Source organism: Lycorma delicatula, chromosome 1 (assembly GCF_047948215.1).
Source record: "Lycorma delicatula isolate Av1 chromosome 1, ASM4794821v1, whole genome shotgun sequence".
Classification (NCBI taxonomy): Eukaryota; Metazoa; Arthropoda; class Insecta; order Hemiptera; family Fulgoridae; genus Lycorma; species Lycorma delicatula.
In genome coordinates this window covers 336,037,769-336,050,648 of record NC_134455.1, presented here as the reverse complement: position 1 = coordinate 336,050,648, position 12,880 = coordinate 336,037,769, and the positions used below count along the sequence as shown (strand labels likewise).

At 31.9% G+C, this 12,880-nt stretch overlaps 1 protein-coding gene across 1 annotated transcript in view; it reads left to right on the top strand.

Annotated features, from left to right (window-relative positions):
• Window positions 1-12,880, top strand: part of Tsf2 (transferrin 2) — an 87,022-nt gene that overhangs the window by 10,003 nt on the left and 64,139 nt on the right. Inside the window, exon 4 of the mRNA XM_075382211.1 lies at window positions 4,622-4,764. Coding sequence (XP_075238326.1) covers window positions 4,622-4,764 — 143 coding nt within the window. The remainder of the gene's footprint in view (window positions 1-4,621; window positions 4,765-12,880) is intronic.

The following is a 12,880-nucleotide window of genomic DNA, read 5'->3' as shown; positions in this document are numbered from 1 at the left end:
GTAGAATTATTTAAAAAGTCAGCTAGAGCCCAATGAATATTAAATAAATGTAAATATAAATAATGTGAATATTAAATAAATGTAAATGTGATAGTCCACAATGAAAATTGGAATATTTCATAATCTTGTATTACTCACCGAACTTTAGAAAGCTCAGTTGATGTATGGGCTGGAGATGGATTGCTGGACTGATGAGCGATGAGGACTATCAACGCAAATGCATGCAAGCATGCATTTGTTTGATATTCCTCAAACAGCAGTTATGTGCTCATACAGCTGACTTGTATGCATACGTTCATTGTTCCGCTATTTCCCTTTATTATTTAATGACTTAATGATACATATTTATTTTTTATATCAATTTTTGAAATATTTTTATTTGCTTGGTTTTATTTATTTTTTTGTGTTTTATGATTATTTCTAGGTTTTAATACTTTATTTTAACAAAAAGGAAAAGTAGGAAGGTTGTTATGGCTATTTTTGCTTTACTTGTTCTATGCCATTTACATCATCCGTTTCATCACTTATGATTGCTGAGATTTATTGATGTTGTAACCATTGCTTTCACTATTATTATAAACTTTATTTATCTGTTACATAAATTATTATTATAATCCTTTTAGTTTGCATGTTGGCAATTCTATCTGTCATATAATTATTGGGTTCTATTTTCAAGATAGTTTTGATAGATGCTTCCAATATTCAGTTGGCAGTTCAGAATCTTTTTTATTATATTTGGCCACTGTGGTTCATTTTCTTTCACAATATAATTAATTTTGTTTTTTTTGTCTTCTGGTATTCTCTTTGCATTTTTTCAATTTAATAAATTAAAAATGCATTCAGAAGTTTTGCTCAGCTTGGCCAGGATGCAAATAAACCCACACACCATCCTTTTTTTATGGGAAAGATTTAAAAATTTTATCAGATGTAACCAGCTGAAAAAATAGAACAATAAGGCTCGTGATACTTTTTATCTTCTCATAAAGGCCTACTGTCATTACAAGTTGTAAAAGATTACTAATAGATCTACTAACACTAACAAAAAAAGAATTGCAAATATTTGCCAACAAAAAGAATCACTCTATACACCTTTCCATCCTCCACATATAATTCAAATATACTATTTATTTATTTTAGAGGAGGAACTATTATAAAGAATATAAATTAAGTTACTCTTGGCTTAAGCATTTATAATTTTTTTTAGAATAATTATTTTTGGACAATTAATAAAAGAGTTAAAAATATTTCTGTAGATTTTATATTTATTAACTATGGGAATATTCAAAGGTTTTCTTTTAACTTTATTATATATTTTTGTCTGTTTCTAAAGAATTAGAGTTTACTGCGTGTTTATACCAACATTTTTGTATTATTTTCAGTCTTCTTTCAAGTAAAACCCATACTCTTCAGAATTTTCTGTAAAGTTTCATGTATGCAATTTATCTGTAGATTCAGGTGTACCTTTATACCCAACAGTGAATTAAATATGTAGTTGTATCTGTAATTACCTGAATATCATCATTGATGTCAAATTTGTAACTGTATATTTATATCGAATTGTAAATTCATTCTTTTTAACAATTCAAAAATTGACATTAATATTTTTATGAGTGTTATTTATCAATTTTTTTTAAAATTCATAATTTGTAAACAATATATACTGTAGACTTATTAAACTATATTACTCATCTTAATTTCATTGTTTCTTAATTAATGTGTGTATTTTTAGCTAGTAGAATTTTGTACTCTTCTGATGCATGATCGATATTCATCAAATGTAGTAAATTTTCTTAAAGGTAATATTATTTTTATCACCTTTCTCCAAAGTATGTAACCCGGGTTATCTGGAATGTTGCTTAATTGAAATTAGCTGACCCCAATTATTTCAAAGTGAAGCAGTTCTGCTGTATCTTCAATATAAGGAATAGTAATGGGTGATTGTAAAGTCGTGCAACCCAAATGACAACAAATTGTTTTTTAGAAAGCCTTTTTATTATTATTTTTTACTAATTTACAAAATAATATTAACATTTATAAAAGTATTACTTACAAGTTCATAATAACAAGTTCATATGTACCCCCATGATGATTTTATTGCATGCATTAATGCGTTTTTGTACATTGTGCAAGACCTTTTTCAGTGTAGCAGCAGTGATATTTGATATACAGACCTTAATATTTTGTTTAAGTTCAAGTGTTTATGGGTTGTTTGAGTATATATTATCTTTCAAAAAGTCTCACAAATAAAAATTGGGAGGACTCAGGTCTGGTGAACGAGAAGGCCATAGACCATGAGAAATTATCCAATCATCAAAGAAATCGTGTAATAATTATCCGATGAGGTACCCAAATATTTTGTAAATGTAGTGGCTGTTCATGGAACACATGTGGGTTCTCTGAAGACCATATTCTGTAATTTTGGCTGTTTATATCCACTAGAATGAAACCAAGCTTCACTGCTGAAAAAAAACTTTGCCTACAACAGATATGTCATTTCAAATGAAACTTTTAAACCACTGACAGTACTGCATTCATTTCTCCTTATCTGGTTCTTGGAGTTGAAGGCTTACATTAATCCAATATGGATGTAATTTTTGAACTTTAGTAGCCTTATGAACACTTCCGTAAGATAGTCCAATCTGTTAAGAAACTTTTTGAAGAGACGTTTTTGGAGAATGAAGATCTGTTTCATTTATTGCCTGCAGACTGTTCTCAGTTAAAATACTTGGACAGCTGATATGCTTACGGTCATGCACACTACCTGTATCCTGAAAATGATTAAATGAACGACATACAGTGGATTTGTTTGGCACATTAGCATCTGGAAAAGCATTTAAAAAAATCTTCTTGACACTTTATGTAAAATTTCAATTTGCAGTAACTCACAATAATAAAGATGCGTTGTTCTTGCGTAAAATACATTGCTGCTTGGACTAAAAAAATGGCTTGGTGCCACACCCAATGTTGCCTGGAGGCATGATCTAGCAGTGCTACCATTCGTTATTCTGCCATACAAAAAATTACCCTAATTAAAATATCTTTTACAAATTTAACTGTCATTCCTATAAAGCAGAAAAATTTGGGTTGCACAACTTTATGATCACTCTATTAAAGCTGCTGAATAATATAAAATTTGGTTGGCTGAAACCAGTTTTAAAAATAAAATCAAGCTCTATTTTTGGTTTTAAAATTAATGTGTATAATTATGAAGTTGTACTTTTGTTCATAATCTTTTTAAACTTTAAGTTGCATTGACTGTTAAGCTCATTAACTATTGTGGTATGCCAACAACTTACAAGAAAACTGCACTCAGTAATGCTTAATTTTATTGATCTAAGAAAGAAGTGTATTAAATGTGGCTTTGGCCATTGCCTTTTTTGATCTTATATTGCCCTTCAATTCTTTTTTTACAGGATACTACTTCCTGAGACTTTTCAGGTTTGTAGAACCATTAGTAGTTATAAGTTATAAACATTTTCGTTTACAGCTTTCATCTTATAAATCAAATGAAAGTTATAGAACTCAGTTTACAATTTTACACAGGAGCCGAAGATCAAAACTTATATCAAAGATAAATAAGCTTTCATAAGCTCTTATCACAGCTGATGTCAACTTATAGTTGGCAAGTAGATGTTATTGGGGTTTTCTGGTGGTTTTCTCTGTGTATTTGATTTTTCAGTCTGAAAAATATTATAATTCCTCAAAGTTTTGTGATTTGATTCATTTGGTGAGTTTTTTTGTTCCTTAATTACTGTTTTGTGTATTTCGTAAATAATTTACTGCCTGATTGTAGTCTGTTTCACTAGCTTCATCATTTTGTTTTAATCTGTTCTTTATTTTTTCACAGCAAGTTATTTTTCTTGTGGGGTTGACACAGATTTTCATTTTGAAGTTGCTATTAGAACATGAGTTTTATTGTATAAGGTGTAAGTTCTTTGTCAAGGTTTTTTGGTATGACAAGCAAATCAAGTTTAAATGTTAACTTGTCAGTTTAGTACAACTGATCATCACATGTTTAATGGTCACGTTTGAATATGTTACTTCTGAGGTTATTATTACTTCTGACAAAAAACCTGGGATTTGTTTATTGTAATACTTGTTCTTATATTTGAGAATTTGGTAATTTCCCGCCCAAGTTTCAGTCAGTGTGATTTATTCATTTTTTTTGTTCTGTTACTTTTGTCAGGATTTTTGTCTGTTTAATAATTTTTGCATCAAATTATAATGAATTTGATAGATGACATGTGGAATAATAATTGCATTTTGCTTGTCATAAAAAAATCTCTTTCTACAAACTTGAAATCTTTGTTTACCATTATATGATGAAAGGACCAAAGATGATGGCCGAGTTTGTTCTTATTGAACAAATTTCAGAGACTTTAATCGAAACTTTTAGTCAGAAGGTCATTAAAAGCGTTAAAGTTATGGTGGTTATATTGTTAAAATATAGAATATTTAAAGTTTGAAAATTTCAAATGCATTTACATTGTTACACTAAATTGTTTAAAAACTTTTATTTAGCATTTGTATCGTTACTTTCTGAACATCTTTTGTATTTATATAACTTATATTTTTATTTTATTATTTCTTGTAGTTTTTACTTTTTTAATTCTCTTGGTAGGTGGACTGAAGTATTACTATGCTGTTGCTGTAATAAAAAAGGGAACATTAGCTGATGTTACCCACTTACGGCATCTTAAGGGCAAGAAAGCTTGCTTTTCTGAAGTTGGTTCTCAAGCAGGATGGGTTTTACCTGTTTATACGGTAAGTGTTGTGTTCTATGGATTGTGTTCCACTTTGACACAAGCCTGTGTTTTTTGTTTTATGATTGTTGAAAAATTCATTTTCCTCTGCTTTCAGTTGGGAAAAAAAAATTTTATGATTAGCTCTTTTCTCTAATGAATTCTTCACTTTGTGGCTATATTTTTGACATTAGAATAATCCTTACTTTTATAAGAATCTATTGATGCATATAAATAATATATTCATTATTTATTTGAGGGTTAACTATTTTGTTACAGAACTTTTTTTTTTTTTTTTTTTTTTGCTGGGTGAAAAACGCTCTGGCATTATCATCGCCCAAACACAATGTATTTGCTTTAAAAAACTAAATTTTAAAAATTGACAATTAAAAATGACATAAAAATGTCTGGAGAACAAACATGAAGTATAAATACAAAACCTAGTAGAACAAAAAATTAAAACAAAATAAAACTTAAAGTAGAAAGTTAAAAACAAAATCAAAACAAATGAAAATATTAAAAACAGAGACAAAACAAAAACTTAAATTAAATGTTAAGACACAAAAATATACAGCTACAGTAAAAATATTATTAAAAAGTATTTAAAGTATTAAAACCTCGTAGAAATAGAAATACCTGGTCCAAAACCTCTTATTACTGCCCCCGGACTTGATGAAAATTCCAGGGCAATTTAAATTTATGATGCAAGGCTACATAATGCATGCAATCCACAAGGATGTGGCGAACAGTCAAGCGGCACTTGCATCCTACGTATATCGGTGGATTTTCTGCTGACATTAGTTACTTGTGAGTGGCTCTCGTATGTCCTATCCGCAATTGGCAGATGACCATTTCCTCTTGGCAAATTTTCCTTTGGAAAGGATTATGCAATACAGTATCTTTGACATGCTGAAGTTTGTTATCTACTGTGGCAACCCAGTCATCTTGCTACCTCACACGAAGTGTGTGTTTGACATGGTTAATAAAGTTAAAGTTGGATGCAGTAACACGGGTAGTGAAGAATGGTTGACTACATGCGTCTTTAGCAGCAGAATATGCATGTTCATTACCCAGAATCCCCACGTGGCTAGGGAACCAGCAGAAACTCACCTGTGTGTTATGATGGGTTAACTTGGCAATTGCATTGTAGATTTTGGTGACGATAGGATGCCTGGAATAAAGTTTTTCTAAGGCTTTGAGAGCACTACATGAATTGCTACGAACAAGGATATGACGATACTTAGGGTTAATGATATTCAAAGCCTTATTTATAGCATAGAGGTCAGCAGCAAAGAAACTCGTAATACCAGGCAGACCAAATATATAGGTTTGGTTATTAACAATAAACACGCATCCAATGGTAATACCTTGTTTCGATCCATCTGTGTATACCATGCCGTCTGTGTTTGCCGTGGAGAGAATATGGTGAAATAAAACCGGTTAGTGTTAATTCTTTATTGTATTTTGTGAAGTCAAATATAAAATTACAGCTTATTAATTATAGGTTGATTGTCCACAGAGGATATGAACTTACATATATTGGAAAAAGAGAACTGTATCGAAATTCATAAGGTGCATTAAATATTGGGTACGAACACCCACAGGTGCAGTACAGTGGATGGTCCTCATATCAATATTATTATTTTCCTTTTTCAATATTATTGAAAATAAGTATTTTCAAGAACTGTGTCAAAAGCTAGGTGATTTGGCTGTCCCTTAAGGCGGGTAAAATAAGATGCTAATACCTGGTTCCATCTATCCCAAAGTGACGACTCGCAGCAGTCAACAAGGATGCTTACGACAGGGCTTGGACATTATAAATGTCCAATACATGTTGTAATGCCATACGAGGAAGGTTTGACAGCATTCTGAGATGAACGTTGGCAGATCCAGGGGATATGTCACACAAGTTTGTAAGTGCGTGTGACACACACTTACAAACTTAGAAACTTACAAACAACAAAGTTGTCACAACTCTTTGAATGCGATTGGAGCATTCAAATCACCAATCTTCAACAATAATCCTTCTATCTGTATCTTGTATCATTGACATTCATTACCATATGATGAAGTGAGAGAAGCCAAGTGGAAACTATTCACTAATATAGTTGCCACCGCAGAAGATGATGAAAGGAGTTCTCCTTCATGAAGAAGCCTGAGAATAGACTTTTGGTGACCCACAAATTGCACAGATCTTTTTGCACACAGATTTGGGAGCAGTGCGTGAGATGGTGTCCATGTATTTCCTCCATGACTTCCTTCTAGCGTCCAAGAATATGTGATGACATACCGCTCTAGCCTTACGGTACAAATTTAGATGTTCATTTGTAGACCTCGGTTTAATTTACGCAGTGCCTGTCATTTTTTGCTAATAGCGTTCTGGCAATCGTCATTCCACCAAGAAGTGGAAGGACGTGTAGGGTTTCCTGATGTTTGTGGGATATATTATTAGCATTCTCAAGTATCATGGTTGTAAAAGAGGAAAGTTTATCAAGGATGCCCGCACCACCGACATACTGTGATTGAAGGCTTTATGGTAACCGTTCCAACCCGCCCTCTTAACAATCCATCTCCGTGGCCTTGTTCTCACCTCACGGTCGACAGCAAAAGCAACAATAATTGGCCTGTGATCACTGCTATGAAAGTCACAAACAGACTAATTAAGATGATGAAATAAACTCAGCGAGTATTCAGAGAGGTCAATGTTGGACAATGTACCAGATGGTAAGGACATAAACGTGTGTGACTCATCATTCAGTAGACAAAGGTCTAAGTCCTGTCTCATTCTGTTTACCATATTTCTTGATAGGAGCAGAAAGTTGAGCTTCAGGAAATGTGGGCATTGAAGTCCCCTACTATTAACGAGGGTGATGGGATTTGCGTGAGGAGATTTGACATTTCTAGAGCACTGAACCCTCAGTTTGGTGAGAGATAAAAATTGCAGATGTGCAGTTTGAAGGGGGTAGATATCTTCACAGCAACAGCAGGAATGAGGGTAGCTAGTTGTAGCCTTGCAGCTGACACCTCATTCCGCATGAAAATAGTAATTCCACCACTCTACTGTCCGTTACACAGTCCTATCTCTCACAGAAATAGCCTCTGAGCGTTATTGCATCATGTTGTAGAAGATTTGTTTCTTGGAAGCACATGATTTATGGTTCTTACACGTGCGCCAATACCTTAATATCCTCAGTTCAGGACCGAAGATCTCTAACATTCCACTGAATAATGTTCATAAGTAAAGATAGTTATAGATACTGAATTTCAGGAAAATATATAGAAATTAGTTGTAAGTGATCCGGTTTTTTTTTCCATAGTTTTGATGGTAAGGAATTCTGATGCCCTGAGGTCGGGCGGTTTCTCAACCATATCCTTCAGTATACAGGGCAATGGAGGAAGAGATTTTGAAGAATGGGAAGTCATAGATGACATCCCAGAGGGGGTGGTTATGGGACACTCTTAACAAGGAGCTTAGTAGATGGCTTACTGCCAGCTGACTACTCCTGCCCGCTTGGATGAAACTTTGGGGACAGGGACTTTCAGATGGAGCCCACAATTGGATTCACTAACTGCAACTAATGACTTCTTGTTCAATTTCATCAGCTCTTTCATAGTGGCTGTAAGCGAAGCTTCCTGATAAGACAACATCTGAACAAGTTTTTTTTAGCTCATTGCGAGATCCGCACTGGTGAATACCTAAATTCATGGGAGCTTGTTTTGATGTAGCAGTGGCAAAAGATACATCTGGTTTAACCAGGTTCTGTGAATTAATTGTTTTTCTATATTCTCTGCATGCAGCCGGAAAAAAATATCTTCTGCTCGGTAGAGATTCTGAGAATTGCCTTTTCGTCTTTAAAGTTGGTCAATCACAGAAGCGGGGTGTGTGTGAACCACTGCAATTTGTACATTTTTCATCCGCATGGCAGTCAGCACCATTGTGATCTTCCTGAATACGTCGAGCACAGATTTCTGCCTTCGAGCAAGATGTTAAAATGTGACCATAACCTTGGCAGTTGAAACATTGATACAGGTTGGGTATAAATGGTCTTACTTGAGCCGACAGGTAACCCACTTTAATCTTCTCTACTGGTATTGGAGATTAATTGTTAGTATAAGAGAAAGCGTTGGTTCTTCCATTCCGCCCTGCCGTTTCATTATATGTTTCACATCTACAACTTCAGCTCATCAGTTATTTTCATTACGTTCAGTTCCATAAGGTCTCTACAAAAAAATTACTCGACTGGTATTTAGTGTTATGGCACATCTTACTTACATTTATACTGGCCATATTAGTGACATGTAAGAGAGATCTACTCTACTCATTGTTATGAGTCTCAATTAATATCGATTTATTTTTATGTTCTTCGGTGAGCCACATGTTCCTGCTATTACCTTGTTGATCAGGAAGGGCGAAACCTTGTGAAGGGAGCCTTCCACCTTCCTGATTATTCCGGATAACAACGAATCCAATGTTTTTAACTTGTAGATGGGTTGCTTAGCAATTCGCTTTGCTTTCTCTATTATTAATATCTTCGTCAGACAAAGCTGATTGAGGCCTTTTCACAGGATTGGATTTGGTGGTTTTTTCAGATGGACCACCAACCATCATAGAAGTTTCTTATAGGCTTGCTACTTTGGTCCCATGAGTACTGGCAATAAAATGGACCACTCCAGCGGAGCGCACGCACACTGGAGCTAGAGCTAAATACAACTGGTTTTGCCCATGTGTCCAGAAGACATTGTTCAAGATTCGCTATGCAGAGCCATTCACTCATCAGCATGATAGTTCCCACCTTGGGTTACGGTTGCGCTTTGTAAGGTGTCACAGCATCACTGAGTGTATGTGTAAGAAGAAATAGTGCAGGATGTTGTAGTGTAGTTGTGTAAGGGCATACATTGTATAGTGTGTTTCTTGGTATAGTGTAATGTGTTCTGTAGCTCGGTGTGTAGTGGGAAGAAGAGCTGCAGAAGGTAGGCCTGTGGGGATGCCAAGCCCCAAAGTCTTAAAGAATAAGAGTCCCCATTGGGGATACAGAACATGTTATTACATAAACTGTTACATAGTTATTGAGTTTATGATCTGCATAATTAAGTTTATGTATTAAAGGTATTCTATTCAGTTTATAGATTTATAAACATTTAGAATAAACTTACATGATTAGGTGACACTTTATCACTTAAAATAATCACAAAAAAATTATAGTTGTCATGTTTCTGGTGCATTTTTAGCGCTTTGATAATGTGTAACTATAATGATTTGTTTGATGATGTAACAGTATAGAATATCATTAACATTATATATAATCTGTGAAATTAAGTCATATTTATAAGTTTTTAATTACATTTTTCCTTTGGAAGTTTCTATTTTAGTTTGTTATTAGGAAAGAAAATTCAGAAAGTACTCTACAATAAAACTACAGCTAATTATAAAGCCATTAACTGAAATAGTTGAGTTATAAGCAGTTTTTAATCATAAAATTTTTCCTGTGGAATTTCTATTTTAGTTTATTATTTAGTCTGTGCACTTGTAAATTAAATTATAATTGGTATATTGTAAATTATAATTGTTAAATTTTTAAATTAAATTAACTGGTATATGTAACTAAAAAAAATTTTAAAGGGATATTTGCAGAAAAATTAATATAAAACTTCTTTTTAACGAGAATTGCATTAGACCTTTTGGAGGAACATTGCATATGAATTGCAAAATATGATTAGGCAAATTGTGTAATCCCATCTATTTAAATTAATATGTCACATGAAGAAATGGACATAGTTCATCATGTGTTCTGCCGGCAAATAATGAAAATTTTTCATTAAACGTGTGTCTGAAAGCACTTAGTTTTTGAGTTAAGAGTTATTAGTTACTTAAATTTTGAGTTAAGAGAGAAATTTTGTCCTAATTTCTCCTCCAAAAGTTAGTGGTTACCATACAAATTTTGAGAAAAATGTTTTCTACAAATATATTTTCAATAGTTTAAAGAAAAATATAAAAAATTCAGTAAAATCTTTTTAGGTTTTGTGTTATTTAACTTAGTTAAATTAACAATAAACAAATAACCTTTCTAACATATGGAGAATTTAATTCTGAGGAAATTGTAAATGTAGTTACAAAACAAATATAAGTTCTGAAATTTGACTTTTATTTTAAACAAACATGCAGAAATTTATTTAAGATTAACATTTTAAAAGACAAATCAAACCAAATTAATATAGTTAACTCTAAAAAGTCTATCTATGGTTCCAGATGATTTTGGTTTTCTAGATGGTTGCTTTTTTATTTTTAAGATTGTTTAGCTGCATAAAAGAATATGTATGAAGTTTATGTGCATTAATCATGTAAAATCAATGAAAATACAAAATTGATTAAGTTTGAAATTGATTATTAAAAAATAGTATACTAGTTATTACAGTGTAAAAAAAAATTGGTAACATAAAGCCTGTAATTTTATCTATTTGATTGTTTTGAGTTTTTTGTCTTAAATAGCATTTTAAACAATAGTAATGCAAATTGGAGATCTTTTGTAATAAGAAAATAAATCTTAAAATTAAATGCTGTCATTGGAATGTACCTAAAATGGTCATGTCAAACCCTTAAAAAATGAATTTAAAAAAGATTTAATTGGACACTTTATATATTACATTTTTATTTTTTATTTAAGAGAACTACTTTTTATTATCAAAGAAAATGAAGAAATAATCTTCTCTTTTGCTTTATTGTTTTTAACATTTTTTGTACCTGAATTTTATTGCAATTGTACTTTTTGGCTAATTCGATTGACTACAAGCTGCATTTTCTACAACTTTTAAGTTCCATTCGTAAATCTTGTATTTTTAATTTCCTTATTTTTTCCTGACTTCTAAAAAAAAGATTGACTCAATAAAAAACAAACTGAACTGAAGAACATTTAGTTAAAAAACATTTTCCAAATCCACACACAGTACATGAATTGATCTGTTTGGAGGTAGAAAGGAAATGATGGTGCTATAGGCTGGTATGCCTTATTCAACTTTTCTGGTTGGCACTAATGAATCATGATATAGTTTTTAACAAAGGTATATTTTTCAAACGCAGTATTTCATTAAAGTTTGTTGATTCACTAGATATTTCGGTTGTCACTTCAATACATATTTTATGGTTCCAATCCATTTAAATGGTGGTAATTTTAGAGAGAATAATTGAGTAGTATCAGAACTGATCCTTTCATTGTGTTTTCAAATATTATGGATTTCTTGAGAGGTGGTCAATCACCTTAGAGTATGTTCTTTTTGAAGAGATCTCAGTATAACATTTAAAACTCTTGACACATTGTTTCCAGTTACTCTTGCAACTATCTTCAATGACCGACCATGGTCACTGGCAGTCACTGAAGATGGTGCAGCACCATATTTATTCCACTCATGCCCGTGGCTAGTCACTGAAGGCGATTGCAAAATTAAATAAAATTATATAGTAATAATATCCAATATACTTAAAATTGTAATTGCTTCATTTGGTTTAAAAAAACCTGCTTGCTTATTTCTATAAAGCCTTGTTTAATTTTTAAGTTCATATTCAGTTCTTAGTGATATGATTATTCTTAATTTTATATTTACCCAATTTGGTTCATTAATCTTTTCAAATTTTGATCATATTTTATGAATTAATGTTTAGTATTGTTAATAAATAGTCAGAAAATAAAAAATAATTGTTTTTTAATAAAAATAAAACAGTTATTGTTAGCTGTATTGAAAATCACATCTATTTAATTATGTTTATATAACTGCATTTTATTCAGCTGTAATAAACGTCACAAATTTTTGTTACAATTAACTTTTTCTCCTAAATTCTTAGTTTCTGGTATATTAATATGGCCGACATTTGGAAAGTTGAAAATGAAAAATTTTTATCTTCATTTTGTAGAAAATATCTGTTTAAATTATTCACCTGTTGTTATTAAAATACCTCAGCTCATTATTGAGGTTACGAATTTTTATTTCTATTTAAAATGAAAAAGACTGTGAAAAAGACTATTTAGAATGAAAAAGAACATATTCTTTGTGGCTTATTTTTTATATGGTTTATATGTACAGTTTCTCTGCTTATTTAATAAGAGGAACAATCTTCCAAAACAGTGGGATAAGTTCTTTTGATTTTG